Source organism: Hylobates moloch, unplaced genomic scaffold (genome assembly GCF_009828535.3).
Source record: "Hylobates moloch isolate HMO894 unplaced genomic scaffold, HMol_V3 SCAFFOLD_20, whole genome shotgun sequence".
In the NCBI taxonomy this organism is placed as follows: domain Eukaryota; kingdom Metazoa; phylum Chordata; class Mammalia; order Primates; family Hylobatidae; genus Hylobates; species Hylobates moloch.
Genome location: NW_026652295.1, coordinates 42462041 through 42478338, shown reverse-complemented (window position 1 = coordinate 42478338; position 16298 = coordinate 42462041). Strand labels below are relative to the sequence as shown.

Here is a 16298-nt window from a genome sequence, read left to right as displayed (position 1 = left end):
GAGGAGGGAGGGGGAGGGGGCGGAGCCCCGCAGGTCCCGCCCCTCACGCCGGCGCACGCAAGGCGCGCGCGCACTCTCAGATCGCGTCCGCCGGTCAGGGCCTGGTGCGCAGGCGCTGGGGAGAGGCCGCGTGGGGCGAAGGCGGCGCTTGGCTGGTGGGGCCCGTGGCGGGATTTTCCCGGGCGGCGAGAGCGGTATGGTGGCGGGCAAGGGTGGGCGTTAAGCCCCTAATATCCCTCCTTCTCCTCTTCCTTTCTCTCCAGTAGGGGAGGCCCACTCCCCGGCGTGAGTGAGAGGCTAGAGTGGGAGGCAGAGCGTCAGTGGGAGGGGTCCCGGCGGGGAGGGGAGGCCCCTTACCCGGATCCTTCTCCCTCCCGCTCTCCGTGGGCCGCTTCTGCGACCCCCAAGTCCGTGGCTGGCGCTCACCTGCTTTCCCTGGGTTGCAGAGCCGGCTTGGGGAGGGCGGGCTGCGTTCAGCCGTCGCAGGTCACTCCGGCGCGTCGTATCCGTCTGCTCCGGCTTCCGCGCTTTCCGCGCTGCCCTCCCCTTTCCCAACTTGGGTCTGGAGATGAGTTAGCCAGACGCCTCTGTGTTGTGAGGATTGAATTTTTGCTTTCACTCTGTCACGCTGATGAGTGCGCCCTCCCCCAGGCCAGGGGGTTCCCTGGTTTCTTATTTCACCAGAGACTGCATCCACCAGTGATTAAGACTGGAAAGATGAAGGGAGAGACTGAGACTCTTTCTATATATCACCCGCACAAATAGATCATAAAGGCACAACGGGCACCAACCTGGTCATTTAATTTCTGGTTCCTGGAGGGGACAAAAAGGAAGTATTGCTTCCCACAGCGGACGATAGATGAACTTTGCCACCATAAGAGATGGACGGGTCTGAATTTATAAAGAGGTTAAAAGGGCATATGACAGACACCTTGGGCTACTTGGGAAACTCTGGGAGTTTGGGAGATAATTAACTCCCAGGGCTGGTGGTGGTGGGGAACTGCCACTGCTGAACAGAAGGACACTGCCCACCTGGGGGGTTTGGATCTTGTAGTTGGTCAGCGTCTCTGCTGTATGTTGGCTTTTCAAGAGTTCATTAGTAGCTTGTGGAGTGCAACTATAAGGTTTGATTTATTGCAGTGTTTTTCAAACTGAATCCTGTTGGTGAGTTGGAAATCAGTTTAGTAGATCACGGCCATTTAAAATATCAGAGGGTGTTGCACTTAGTAAGGGTATGGTTTCTTGACACTTGCTTCAGGTGTACACACACGTGTGAGTGTATTAGGAGGTGTTCTACAGTGTGTTTCTGTAGGTCGCAGTGAGAAAAATTTGAAAAGCATTGGTCTCCTGTGCCCGTCTATTTGCCTTCTTGCCTTTCTTCGCCTGAGTTTTCAGTCACTTAAAATTGTCTGTGAGGATGCAGTTAGCATGCCAGGAATATACAGTAAAGACCAAGGTGGATCTTCTTCACGGAGGTTACTGTGTGAGACGAAAGACAGTTCACTCTTCATCACTAGAAATACTGTACGTGCTATTGAAAAACAAGGATTTTATTGAGGTAAGAAGTTGGTTGGCTTAATTAGGAAGGGCAGTTTTTCAACTGTGACAGAAAGGAAGATGGAGATGAAGCCCGTTTTTGGTAAAGTGCCTGGTGGGAAGGGTCTTTGTAGGTTTGGATTCTGGGAGTTGTGAAATTGGTGTAATCTATTGCTTGTGTGGAACAATAAAATTCACTTTGAGGTCAAATAGCATTATAATGGATATCTGAAAAATGGAAGTGGAAGCCGTAGTTATCTGGTTTTTGGACTTCTGAGGATCACTAGAAGGCCTTTTTTTTTTTTTGAGACAGTCTCTCTTGCCCAGGCTGGGGAGATCTGGGTGCAGCAGTGCAATCTCAGCTCACTGCAGCCTCTCCTGGGATCTAGCAATTCTTATGCCTCAGCCTCCCGAGTAGCTGGGACTGCAGGCGTGCGCCACCACTCCTGGCTAATTTTTGTATTTTTAGTAGAGATGGGGTTTCACCATGTTGCCCAGGCTGGTCTCCAACCCCTGACTTCAATCGATCTATGCAACTCAGCCTCTCAAAGTGCTGGGATTACAGGTGTGAGCCACCTTGCCCAGCCAGAAGGCATTTTTTGTATGTTTTTATTTTTTACAAAAAGTATAGTTATGAATCTGAACATGTGGATTCCTGAGCTGTTTCTGCCTGTGCCTAATTAGGGTCAGCACCTAATCCTCAGGGAGTGTGTGAGCCATCAAGTGACACTTTCCAGGGCAAGCATTTCAGAAAGCCTGACATGAGAATTAAGTGCCTTGTGGAATCCTTGAAGGAACGGTGGCCAAAATATTTTATTATTGCTCCTGAATATTAAAGATAAAATGTTTCCCTTGGTGGGGGGGGGGTGGATAACAACAACAAAATTTCCCTGGAGTCCACTTTTCAGGTGGTTGCGCACTGAACATGGTTATTTAGACTCTCCTTAGCTCCCAGAGTCTTCAGTGTTGCAAGAATCCTTTAAAACCTATTTTGCTCCACTCATGTCTTTGGGATTATGATACCTGGGCCCACCTAAGATGGATTTTCCTACTGTCAGGTTACTTGGATAGTTCTTAGGGCTGTGGGGGGGTCTCGAAAAGCAGGTTATGGTTTAGCCTTCTATTTTATAGGCTCATGGCTTGTCTGGGTTGTAGCTTACCCTGGTATGATTTTACATGTGTATTTACACTGACAACTAGTATGCAAGAGAAGACTGCAGTTCAGATCTCAGAAATGTTCTGGGTCAGGTAATGTGCTGAATATTTAAAAAGGTCATAGTAAAGTAGCTTACCATTCACCAGTGAAACACAACTCAGAGTAGGAAAGCCCTCTGTTAAAAACTCAAAAAATCTTTTATGTCTTTAGAAAAGAGAGGAAGCACTTTACCATGTGCACTCTAAACTGAAAACACTTTCAGGGCTGTGATCTTAAAGAGGCACCTATGGTGCTGCCCTGAGAATCAGGGAATGAGCTTGCTCTTCCTGGCCAGGATCTGTTAAACAAACTATTTGTCCTGCAGATCTAGTCCCTACTGGATAATTCAGAGAAGGATTGTCCACATTAAAATGATCCCTTACATGAGTGAAGCTAAAGTACTTCCATTTCCAGACCTCTTTGCTTTTCCCAATATGATCTCTGCTTGACGGAGAGTCGTTGAGACCTGGACAAGTGATTCCAGGGTCACAGACTTGGTGTGAGAGAAGGGGAGGATGGAGTGAAAGAGATATATGCTTTCCATCAGCAGCACCCTCCCACCCCCATTCTTTAACTTTTCCACACTACTCTCCTGCCTATCTGACATCTTAATAAACCTGGAGCCCACCTAAACCTGGCCCAATGTAGGTCCTAATAGGAAGGGAATTATGTATATGATTCAGTAGAATTTTACTTTGACTTGTGCAGTTTTTCCTGAGTTTGACCAGATGAAGAATATTACAAATTTATATCTGGATTATAGATGTTTGTACACTTGTGAGGTAGGGATGGGAGGGGGAGCAAAACTGGAGTAGACAAAATATACAAATCTACACATTGAAAAACCATCTTGAATAATTGAGAATGGTCAGATCTATCTAAGTACTACTGTTTACTTTTTTTTTTGAGGCAGGGTCTCGCTCTGTCACCCAGGCTGGAGTGTTGTGCTGAAATCATGGGCTCACTGCAACCCCCAGCCCCTGAGCTCCAGTGTTCCTCCTCCCTCAGCCTCCCAAAGTGGTGTAATTACAGGTGTGAACCACCACTCCCTACTTTAAATACTTTTGCAACAAGATGGGGCATAAGTTATATAAACAAATATAGGACAAGAACCCTAGACATGTTTTCCCTTTGTGAAATGGGGTTGAGAAATGGGGTTTACTCAGTGATAGCTGTGGTGGAAACAGCTGATCATGCTATTGAGGGATACTTTACTTATTGATAGTGCTGCTGGCAGACCACTCAAAATCAGCTTTAGCTTTGGTCCAAGGCTGTCCTGAGTGTAGTGCAGATATTTAATGAAGAGATGGCTTTTTGTTTCCTGAGTTTTTTAAAGATCATGTGGCGGCCTTGCCAAAGGAGAAGGAGTACTTGCCCTGCGTGTGGAACATTTATTTGTATCCGTGAAGCTTATTAGTGGCTAAAGCAGCATCTTCACTGTGCAAGTATTGTGCAGTGTTTAATAAAGACAGCCTTAGGCTCTGGTCTGGGCCTTGTTGCCTTGTAACCTTGGACGAGTCAACCAACAAATCTTAGCATTTCTGTCTTCATTTCTCCAACTCTGTGGAGCCTGCAGAACTGTTTAAAATCATTAGCAGATTCAGCCCCCTTGCAGACTGTTTGTTGGTCTTTCCTGTTTGTCTTTGTTTCCATTGGGTGCTAGGACTGAAATCTTCAAAGAAAGTGATCTGTGTGAAAGTACTTTGAGAATTATAACATGCTATTGTGGCTATTGTGTGAGGTTACAAAAGCACGCACACACCAAACTTCCTAAAAGGAAATAGTTGGGCAGCAAAAACAGTAATGAGTCTGTAAGCCACAAATGAAAGTACTTATTGGTCCAGAATGATTGAGGAGAAACCTGAGATGGGAGGGGTTGTGTTTGCATGACAGGACAGAGGGTCCCGAGAATTCCTTTTTGTTTTTGATTTATCAGAGCTGCCAGGCCTTTGCTTTTCCTACTTTGGTTAAAAAGGACATTTATATCCTCACACTGGCAGAGTTTGTCCTTTTTGTGTCTGGGCTTTCCATTTGATTTCTCAGTGTCTCTTTTCCCATCCATTACATACTAGCAGAATCTCCTTTAAAGGCTCATTTGTGATTGTGCTGAACTTTTTGTTTTCTCTTCTTTCTATCAGATCTATCTAAGTTCTACTTAGAGGCCATTTTCCTTGAAAGGTCTTTAAAATGTAACCGGCCAGGCACCTAAATACTGAAATTGTTTAGGTAGAAACAATGTGTAATTATATATAGATCTGTGATACTAAATATATTTTGCTGATCCTCAAAACTTAAAGTAATGGTACTTTCCAGCTTTCCACAAAGCATCAGAGGTAGAGGCTGTGTCTGCCCTTCCAACTCAGAGTAGCTAAAAATGAGCTCTCTGGCAGGGCGCGGTGGCTCACGCCTGTAATCCCAGCACTTTGGGAGGCTGAGGTGGGCGGATCACAAGGTCAGGAGATCAAGACCATCTTGGCTAACACAGTGAAACCCCCGTCTCTACTAAAAATACAAAAAATTAGCCGGGCTTGGTGGCGGGCGCCTGTAGTCCCAGCTACTTGGGAGGCTGAGGCAGGAGAATGGTGTGAACCTGGGAGGCGGAGCTTGCAGTGAGCTGAGATGGCGCCACTGCACTCCAGCCAGGGTGACAGAGCAAGACTCTGTCTCAAAAAAAAAAAAGGAAAAAAAGAAAGAGCTCTGTGTGCCTATGAGGCTCTCCCAAGTCACTGGGAGCCTGGGTAAAGGGCACAAGAAAAACCACCAACGCCACTGAAATGGGGCCTTTCTGGAGCTGGAGGTTGAATTATAAATCAGTTCTTTTTTTTTTTTTTTTTTTTGAGACAGAGTCTTACTCTGTCGCCTAGGCTGGAGTACAGTGGTGTGATCTCGGCTCACTGCAACCTCCACCTCCCAGGTTCAAGAGATTCTCCTGCCTCAGCCAGGGACTGGCTGTAGCTGGGACTACAGGCACGTGCCGCCATGCTCCACTGATTTTTGTATTTTTGGTAGAGATGGGGTTTCACTATGTTGGTCAGGCTGGTCTCAAACTCCTGACCTCAGGTGATCCGCCCGCCGTGGCCTCCCAAAGTGTTGGGATTATAGGCGTGAGCCACTATGCCCAGCCATAAATCAGTTCTGTCCACCTAACAGAGAGTCACTAAGCTGTAGGTGTGCTAGGCACAGTTCTGGGCACTGAGTGTCTGGCACTGAGCAGAGCAAGGGCTGGTCCCTGCTCTCACAGAGCATACATTCCAATGGGATCTGTAGGGCAATGGCAATTCCCCTGTATTCCGTTGAAATCCATAGTCCTCCCTTACCTCTACAACTGAAGGGAGATCTTAAAGCAAGATGGAAAATTAGCATGGCTTAGATTGTATTAATTTCTTTTTTCTTTTCCTTCCACCCACCCTCTCTTCCCACCCCCCACCCCAGCTCTTTTTAAGGAGAAGTTGTGATTCATATTCTAAAACAGGAGGGTAATACTTAGTGCTGACCAGGAAGTGGCACAAAATGCCATCTCTGGCACCAGAGTTTTCCAAATACCTGGCCTCCTCTAAGTGAGAGTGTTGTAAAGAAGGAACTGTCATTAAAGTCAGTCTCCTGTGCACAAGATCCAGAGTGACATTGCTTGTGAAACAACCATTGTATATAGACTAGGTCTGAAGTGATTCAGGGTCTGTGTCCATAGGGTGGATTTATGTTAGGAAATAATATCAGGGTTCATCAAAGTTGCTTTGAAGTAAATTGCTGCCTCCATTGCTCTTCCTTGATCTGAAACAGTTATTTTAGTGGTGGGATGAGGCATTTTCCATAGTGGGCAGTGTAGGCACCAGGCCCAGGAGGTGAGCCCAGGGGGCCTGGAAACAAAGCACTGCTAATCCTCCATGATTAGCACCATCATTCTCTTACAGCGTGTTTGCCTGACATGTCCTGATTCCGAAAATACAGATAAGAGCTCTACCGTTTCTGGATTTCCCTCTGTCAGAGCCATGGGGGATCTGTCTTTCTCCTGGCTCCCTCATTTATGTTATTCAAGTATTTATTGCACTCCTACTGTTTATCAGGACTGGCTGGGGTCTTTTGCTAGGGTGGAAGAGGAGGGTTACAACAGTTTTTTTTTGGAGGGATAAGGGACATATATACAATAAGTGAGTATTTGATTCTTTCGTGCTTTCAAGTTCATAGGAATGCTAACTGCTGGCCATTTGATGTCTGAGTCCTTTGGGTTTAGGTCTAGAGGTCAATATCAGATCCACTAAAGAGCTAGTGAAAAGTCACTGAATTGGGAAGTGCTCCCTAGAGACATGAATATATCACTCTTGTGTCTGAGGGCAGTACAGGTAATCCTTACCATCAGAGTCTTTGTGGCTCCTGAATTCCTGTAGCACATTCAGATGCCGTGTTGTCGGAATATCTGGTTTCTGAATTTTGGATAGTGAGTAGGAAGAAATAGAATGTTAAAGGACATCAGCCTTATCTCAAAGTATCCAAATTTACTCATTGTGGGTGTTTGGATAGTGAATATTGGCTCAGTGAGAGTTGCACTGGCACAAGGATGTCCCAGTGTTCAGGAGGGGTAGCAATTGATGCTGCCGTTTGACACAAGACTTTGTGGAGGAGATACTTGTGGAGCTGGGTCACATTTGTCTGGGCAGAGATGAGTGTTGGTTGTGGAGATGGCTTGTGAGCAAGGTGCAGAGAGGAGGCCTGAGTTTGTGTTTGTGCACTGACAGCCTTACAGAGTTTAGGGAGGCGCTTTGTGATGATACCTGAGTCAGGAAAGTTCTGGGAAGCCCTTAAGTGCTTCTGCAGTTCTTGGACTAATGTCAGTGTTCTTGAGGAAGCAGTGTGATGTTGAGAGGCAGGGTGTTGCACTTCTCTGGAGAGGGAATGTGGGTGGTGCTGGGTTAATCTTGAGGGTTCTGTGGAGTCGTTCAGGAGACTCTTCTCTCCCAGGGAGCCAAGGGCCTGCCAGCATCAGATGGGAACAGCTTGGCAGGGCTTTGAGCTAACTGCAGCCTGTACCAGAAGGACTCTGCTTTTCAGAAGTTTTGTTTTGTTTATTTTTTGCCAGTTTTTAGTTATTGCTCTGAGTATGGATCTCTTCTTGCCTCCTACACTACAAATTGTCTTCAAAACTTAAAGTGAATAATTTTCACCTGGTATGTGTCTACATTTCAGTGGATTCAGCAAGCACTGAATTGGCTGTGAGTAAAATGTGCATGTGATGTCAGTATTCTTTTTTTTTTTTTGAGACGGAGTCTCACTGTATTGCCCAGGCTGGAGTGCAGTGGCCCAACCTTGGCTCACTGCAGCCTTTGTCTCCTGGGTTCAAGCGATTCTCCTGCCTCAGCCTCCTGAGTACCTGGGACTACAGGCGCCCGCCACCATGCCCGGCTTATTTTTGTATTTTTAGTAGAGAAGGGGTTTCACCATGTTGGCTAGGCTGGTCTCAAACTCCTGACCTCAAATGATCTGCCTGCCTTGGCCTCCCAAAGTGCTGGGATTACAGGCATGAGCCACCGCGCCCAGCTGACGTCAGTATTCTTGATGGAACAAGAATAATTTAATAGTTGTAAAATATTAATATTTAAATTAAAGTTGCCATGTTTACTCTGTTGAGTAAGAGCATGGGTTTAGGAAGCCCACAACTGGGGTTCCTATTTCAGCCTGGTCACTCCTAGCCATGTGACCTTGGGCAAGTTATTTAACCTCTCTGGGCTTTATTACTTTGTGTATTAACAACGAGGCTAATAATAATTGTACCCATTTCATAGGGTTTTTTGAGGTTTATTTTATTTACTTATTTTTGAGATGGAGATTTGCTCTTGTTGCCCAGGCTGGAGTGCAATGACGCGATCTCGGCTCACCGCAACTTCCACCTCCCGGGTTCAAGCGATTCTCCTGCCTCAGCTTCCAAAGTAGCTGGGATTACAGACATGTGCCACCATGCCCGGCTAATTTTGTATTTTTAGTAGAGACGGGGTTTCTCCATGTTAGTCAGACTGACCTCAAACTCCTGACCTCAGGTGATCTGCCCACTTTGGCCTCCCAGAGTGCTGGGATTACAGGCATGAGCCACCGTGCCTGGCCGTGAGGTTTAAATGAGATGGTAATGTAAGACATGTAGCCTGCTTCGTGACACATTGTAACCATTTGATAGGTGTTCATAAACAAAGAACACAGAAAGAGGCCAAATGACCCTTAAAGCTGCTTGACACCCAGGGCTCGTGTGAAATGAGCTTTGGTATAGCAGAGCAAGGCTGCAGGGTGCAGTTGGAACACTCTTGAACTGAACCTGGATCCAGTTCTGGTTCTGCGCTTGACTAATTGTGGGACTCTACACAAGTCACTTAATCTGCCTGTATATCAATTTTCTAATCTTTAAAATGATATATGACATCATGATGATGATAGCTAATAGGTAATGAGTGCCAGACACTGTGCTTTGCATGGCTTATCTAATTGAATACTCATAACTACCTTGGGGGCAGATACTATTAGTATCCCTGTGTTACAGATGGTAAACCAAAGCTCAGCAGTTTGGTTGCTTGTCCAGGGTCACCTCACCAGTAAAAGTAAAGCTGGTCTCATTTGGTAGTCTGTGATTCTCTGTGTGTCAGATGTTAGTAGTTGCATATATTATCTGCCTTCTTTTGCATTTGATTTTTCTAATCATAATTACATTTTGGCTGATGTTTCGGGGGTTGTCTTAAGGAAAACATTTGGGAGTAAGTTTGAGATTTGAGGCTAAATTGTAGTTAATAAGCATTTAAAGGCCAGGTGTGGTGGGTGGCTCACACCCATAATCCCAGCACTTTGGGGGGCTGAGGCAGGAGGATTGCATGAACTCAGGAGTTCAAGGCCAGCCTGGGCAACATAGTGAGACCATCAACTACAAAAAAAAAAAAAAAAACACAAAAAATTAGCCTGGCATCCTGGTGCGTGTCTGTGGTCCTGACTATTGGGGAGGCTGAGGTGGGAGGATCACCTGAGCTTGGGGAGTTCAGGACTGCAGTGAGCTGCAGTTGCACTGCTACATTCCAGCATGGGTGACAGAGCAAGACTCTGTCTCAAGGAAAGAAAAAAAAAAGTATTTATGGAGTGTCTAGGTATTCCTGGGGAAGAGTGGATTCCCCTGCCCCACCCTAACATTCTTATTAAATAAAATCTTATCTGAGGTGGTTTGAACTTGTGCAAAGCAAAGCTGTGTGTAAATACTACAGTGTAGAGGCTTTTCTCGGCAGACCTCTTGAATGGGCACCTCTGCTGCCAAACATTTGGGTGGAAAAACAGGTCTGTTTTGCAGCTGGCTACAGGCCTTTCTGAAGCACGCTCTGAAGTGATGTTCAGGTGTTTCAGGGCACTGGCAGCCTCCATATTTGTTAGTGCTAGGGAGCAACAGGGTTGAGATTCTGAAAACTGGAGCCACAAGTCTTGGGTTGGTGTTTGCTCTTTTAACTAACTCTTCAACTTGGTTTTTCAAAGCCCACTTTCAGCTGTAGTATGGTGTAGGTCAGTTTTCCATGTTACAGTGCTTTTTGGGAGACTGACCCAAATAGAGACTTTGGTCTTTGACTTGGCAAGAGCAGCCATTGGCTTTGCTTTGCTGGCCTTGAGCTGTACAGATGTTCTGGCCTTTACATTTGGGGGAAAGGTGATGTAGTGACAGACAACTTGGGTGGCTGCTTAGATAATTTACTTTCTCTTGGGGAGTTGAAGTGCTGGTTTCAGAAGGCATATGAATATCAACAGGGGCAATAGTGTGTAGTTTTTCCTGTATGGAGGACTCAAGAAGAAGTCCCTGGCTGGGTTTATAACCAAGGGTTCATATTTTCCTCCTGCCTGTGGAAATAATATAATAAGGAAGGCATTCTCTATGCTGTTGTATTTTTTTTATAGCAGAAGCTGTTGTGGGCCATTCCACCTCTCCAACCCCAGAGTTAGAACGTGAATCAGCAAAATCGGAGCTACAGCTCTGTCTAATCATCTGTGTATCTTTTAACCACTAAGATTTATATTTTGTGACTAATGATCTTGTGCTGGAAGTGCCATCTCCCACACAAGTCCCCAAAGAAAACTGGCTCTAAGGGCTCTGACTTAGAAACCAATTTTTCTCCCTCTCGTTTTTCCTGCAGGATCTATCTTGGGATCCCATGGCTTTCTTTACTGGGCTCTGGGGCCCCTTCACCTGTGTAAGCAGAGCGCTGAGCCATCGCTGTTTCAGGTAACTTTTCTCATTACGTTCTTAAAACTGTGTCTTTGTGTAAGCTTCCTATCAGGGCTGGGTATTATGGTGACTAGAACAGGAGTAAAAACTCAGGGAGGTAGGCATGGGGTTGGGGAAAGCTAAAGGGATCAGGCTGAGCCGGCTTGGTTGGTCTGGGCGCAGGATGGGGGATAGGTAAAGAGGTGATGTTGCTGTTAGAAGCGCGATGGGGCACGGCATATGGTGGAAGCTTTTACTCTTCAGTCCTTGCAAGTCTCTTTACAGTGAATCTGACATCTCTCAACCCTGTCATTCCCCTAGAGCATTAAAATCCTCTCTTTTAAAAATGGAATTTTTTTAATTACAAAAATAATACATGCTTATTACCAAGAACTTGAGCATGATAGAAGTGTGACACCCTCCCCTCCTTGAAGATGCTAAGCCAGGAGAGCACAGGAGGCACGCTCGTTGGCAGACATGCCTCCTGGCCCCGTCATGCCCTCATCCCACAGGCGTTTCCTGAGCACTGCGCCTGGGGTTGGCCATACAGAGATGAATGAGAGTTGCTTTCTGTCCTGAAAGAATTCTCACTGTCAGCCACAGGAGCAAACTTGAAAATAAGTAACTCTAAGAAAATGTGATAGAATATTATAATAGAGGATTGTACAGTGCTTTGGAAGGCTTCATATAGGAGCTGCTAGTGGAGGAAAAGGAGGAGAAAGAGTGGAGGCAGTCTTCTCAAAAGGGAGGTGGGGGCAGATCCTGTCTAGGCCTCCAGGGAGAATTGGGAGGCAGGGTGTGCTTGGGGAAGTGGTTCCTGGTTCTCCTGCCCAGAGTGGTAGGATGTGTAGCCTTAGAAGGTAGGTAAGTTGGGACAAGGTTGTTGACAGTGTAGAAGGTGGGGAGTAGCATCACTTTTATATTCTAAAGAGAGTTCTTTGTTGGCAAAGTGAAGTGCAACTAGGACACTAATGTCACAGTCTTGGTGTAGGAGAGTGAGCTCCTAAATGAAGGAAGTTGTTGGCGGGATTGGAGAGAAAGGACATAAGTGCTTAAGGGGGTGATATTAACAGGACTTGGTGGCCAGTTGATGTTGGGGGAGAGAGGTTTATGGCTTGGGTTCTGGTGCTGCTCGAGAAGCCATTATCTAGATAAGAAGTGTAGCAACAGGAGGAGGTTCACAAGGGGAGGCAGTGAGGTCAGTTTGGGACCTACTGAGTTTGCAGTATCTATAGAGCATGTTGTAGGGAGTTGAGGAGAGTGGAAATATATAGAACTAGAATATAGAAGAGAGGTGGGGCTGGAGATGGAATTTACTAGTTGGCAGCAATGCTAATGGGTAAGATTGCCCAGAGTAGGCATAAAAAACAAGAGAAGAGGTCCTAGGATTACCCTGTGGAAACACCAGCATCAGGTGCTAGCATCAGGAAAAGAGGAATCCCACTGTAATCGGCTTGCTTAATAATACCTTGTCTGCCTTTAATAAGTACTCTCTAAAATTTTTTTTTCTAATGAGGAAAAATGTATTAAAACAAAAGATTGTTACCTTGACTTATTTCCAGTTTCTGCTATGTTGTGTCAAAGAATTCCCTTAGCAAACTTACCCATATCTTCTAGTTCCCAGCAACATGTAAATAAGAAAATTAGGGAACCAGGCATGGTGGCTCACGCCTGGAATCCCAGCACTTTGGGAGGCCGAGGTGGGTGGATCACAAGGTCAGGAGATCGAGACCATCCTGGCTAACACGGTGAAACCCCATCTCTACTAAAAAATACAAAAAATTAGCTGGGCACGGCGGCAGGCGCATGTAGTCCCAGCTACTTGGGAGGCTGAGGCAGGAGAATGGTGTGAACCCGGAAGGCGGAGCTTGCAGTGAGCCAAGATGGCGCCACTGCACTCTAGCCTGGGTGACAGAGCGAGACTCTGTCTCAAAAAAAAAGAAAAAAGAAAAAAAGAAAATTAGGGAATGGTGTATTCTGGGGAAGCAGGTTTTTCAGGATAGGCAGTGGGTGAGGCCTAGCCCATGAGGGATTCCTTTAAGTCCTCAGCGTCCTTTTGGAAAGCAAAGGCTTTAAGTTATGGCTGCTGTGAAGTTCATCGTCACAGAAAAATTGAGTTCTCTTTAAAACCCATCCAAATTGAGATCTTGACACAACAGCAGAAGCTCTCAATTGTGAGGAAACTGTTGTGGGTACAGATAAGTCTTCACAAAGTCCTGACTTTTTCTTGCTGCTCCTGGACAGCACTCTGCTCTGTGTGTGTTGCTGACATGTACATTCTCCCTAGCCTTGACCTCTCAGAGGCCTATGCACCCTGACCGTGAGAGATACAGACTGCAGACTTTTTTTTTCCTCCCACCAGCACCACTGGGAGCCTGAGTGCGATTCAGAAGATGACGCGGGTACGAGTGGTGGACAACAGTGCCCTGGGGAACAGCCCATACCATCGGGCTCCTCGCTGCATCCATGTCTATAACAAGAATGGAGTGGGCAAGGTGGGCGACCGGATACTACTGGCCATCAAGGGACAGAAGAAAAAGGCCCTCATTGTGGGGCATTGCATGCCTGGCCCCCGAATGACCCCCAGATTCGACTCCAACAACGTGGTCCTCATTGAGGACAACGGGAACCCTGTGGGGACCCGAATTAAGACACCCATCCCCACCTGCCTGCGCAAGCGGGAAGGCGAGTATTCCAAGGTGCTGGCCATTGCTCAGAACTTTGTGTGAGTTGAGCCCAGGCCTCTGGTTGCAGGATGACTTGTGAATGGAGCAGTTCTGAGAACCACACTTTTGCTGAGAGAGCTTGGAAGCCACATCCCTTCACACTGGGTAACAGTGTAGTATCCTGTGAGAGAATAAATATATTCATTTATGTGTTTTTCCGGAGCTTTCTGGGATGTGGGGGGAAAATAAATGACACTGAAGCAGTTGAAAGGTGGCTTACCCAAGTCTGGCCACACGGGGTAGCATTCTTTACATGGAGCAGCCTTGGTGCCAGGGTCTGAGCCCTTGCTTTTCTGGTTTGGACCCTATGAGTTCATCCAGGACTGTCAGGCCCTGGAAAACTGAAGTACACACCAAATACCAATTTATAAATGTACCGTGGCGTCTGCCACTTTCTAACCAAAAGATATTTGTTTTTATTTTTCTCATCCAAAATATCCTTTTCCTGTATTAGTGGGCTTGAGGCTTTAAATGGTTATAAAGATGACCGGGTTAGCATGGAATAAGAGCAGAGAGGCTGATTTAATCTAGTGAACATTTCTTTTAGGCTGCAGTAAAGCCCAGACAGTAATCCTTTCTTTATTCTGGATAGTCTGCCAGAACACTCCTCTGTGCCCAGTAGCAGAGCTTCCTTCCTGGACTGCTGGAGAAATGGATACATTCTTACATTTTGCAGATGACATAATGTTGGGCCTGTGCAGGTGATTCAGTGACAGTTATCTTTCGTTCATCTGTTGGTCTGCATGGGAAGATTTAGAGGCTCCCTTAGTTTCTTTAGTGGAACCTCATCATCTTATTTGTAAATTCTTTTTTTTTTTTTTTTCGTTTTTGAGATGGAGTCTCGCTCTCACCCAGGTTGGAGTGCAGTGGCACGATCTTGGCTCACTGCAACCTCCGCCTCCTGGGTTCAAGCGATTCTCCTGCCTCAGCCTCCTGAGAGTAGCTGGGATTACAGGCACGCACCACCACACCCGGCTAATTTTTGTATTTTTAGTAGAGACGGGGTTTCACCATGTTGGTCAGGCTGTTCTCGAACTCCTGACCTTGTGATATGCCTGTCTGGGCTTCCCAAAGTGCTGGGATTAACAGGTGTGACCCACTGCGCCCGGCCCTTTTTTTTTTTTTTCTTTTCCGTTTAGAATATCTTAGGTAGTTAACTCATTAAATGAGTAACTAATCACAGTGGCTTCTGAGAGTCAGAGTAGGATAATAATTAGGAACACAGGCTGTTGTAGCCAGACTGTAAGGGTTTGAATCCTGACTCTACCACTTAATGACTATAGGCAAATTATTTTACTTTTCTGTGGCTCAGTTTCCTTATCTGTAAAAGGGGGATGTAATAATGGTACCTACTTGACAGAATTGATGTGAAGATTAAATGAGTTTGTACCTGTAAGTGCTTAGAACGATAACCTGGCAATAATAAGCACTCAGGCTGGGCATGGTGGCCCACGCTTGTAGTCTCAGCTCCTTAGGAAGCTGAGGTAGGAGGAGCACTTGAGCCCAAGCGTTGAATCTAGCCTTAGCAACAACATGGCAAGACCTGTCTCTTAAAAACACACACACACACACACACACACACACACACTCAATAGGTACTTTTAGAAATAGGAATTAGCTATTTCCTATTGTCACAACTGCATGGGTCAGCACTGAGAAAACAAAGGTGAGTAAAAGCAGGTGTGGCCCCTGCTTTCCTGGAGCTTATAGAGTCCCAGGGGAAACCAAGATGAATCAGTTCCTCAAACAAGTGCAAAGTCCCAAGTGTAGCAAGGGTCTGTGATAACAGAGCTAAGAGTTTTTCAGTGGGATTAGAGGCAGCTCCCTGAGGAAGGATTGCATCAGCTGCAGTCCAAATAGGTACAGTGATAGCAGTCAGTAGTGGTTACCTGGGGGGTAGGGAAGGTGTAGACTGGAAAGGGGAAAGAGGGAACCTTCTGGGTCTCAGGAATGTTCTAAATGTAGATCTGTGTGGAAGTTCCATGAGGATAGACATCTGTAAATAATTACTGAGCTGTATACTTTAGTGCACTTCACTCATAGTGAAATGAATAGGCGTTCGCTAGGTGAGAGAAGAGGAGGAGATGTTGCCGGTAGAGGAAAGGGCACGTGCACAAACCCTGTGACAGGAGGGAATGGGATAAATGCCAGGTCTAGAAGAAAAAGCCAGTGTGACTGGAGCCACAAGAGGGAACATGGTGTGGGTTGAAGTCAAAAGAGGAGTGGGGCCTTACGAGCCCTCAGAAGATTCTCCTCATACTGAGGGCATTGGAATGCTGTTGGAAAGTAATTTAGCAAGCGGGTTAAGGCTGGTGGGAGGGGAGACATGGTTAGATTTGGTCTGCAGAGAGCTCCTCCGGGAGGCCAGAATGGATGAGTGTGTGCTTTGCAATAGACTATATGCGAGGTGATAATATGGACCAGGATGGTGGTGGAGGGCAGTGGGCATCTTTAGGAGGTAGAGTTGACTTGGTAATGAGTCCGTAATGGGGAATACTAATGGGGAAAGGCCAGGGATGGGTCTGAGGTTTCTGGCTTCTATGCCTGGATGGTTGGTTGTGTTGAACTTGGAGCTAGGCTGGAGGATTAGGGAGGAAGAGCAGTTGTGGGCAAGCTGAATGGAGGTAGGTGC

At 46.2% G+C, this 16298-nt stretch overlaps 1 protein-coding gene across 2 annotated transcripts; it reads left to right on the top strand.

Annotated features, from left to right (window-relative positions):
• Positions 1-85: 85 nt before the first annotated feature.
• Positions 86-13814, top strand: MRPL14 (mitochondrial ribosomal protein L14). 2 transcript variants are annotated; one of them, XM_032141772.2, is made up of 3 exons: positions 86-194; positions 10870-10958; positions 13303-13814. In XM_032141772.2, exons 2-3 carry the CDS (start codon positions 10888-10890, stop codon positions 13667-13669), a joined length of 438 nt encoding a protein of 145 aa, XP_031997663.1. In that variant the 5' UTR covers positions 86-194; positions 10870-10887; the 3' UTR covers positions 13670-13814. The 2 variants fall into 2 exon arrangements, with proteins under 2 accessions (XP_031997663.1, XP_058288327.1); XM_058432344.1 differs by lacking the exon at positions 86-194 and adding an exon at positions 2728-2784.
• The last annotated feature ends 2484 nt before the right edge of the window (positions 13815-16298 follow it).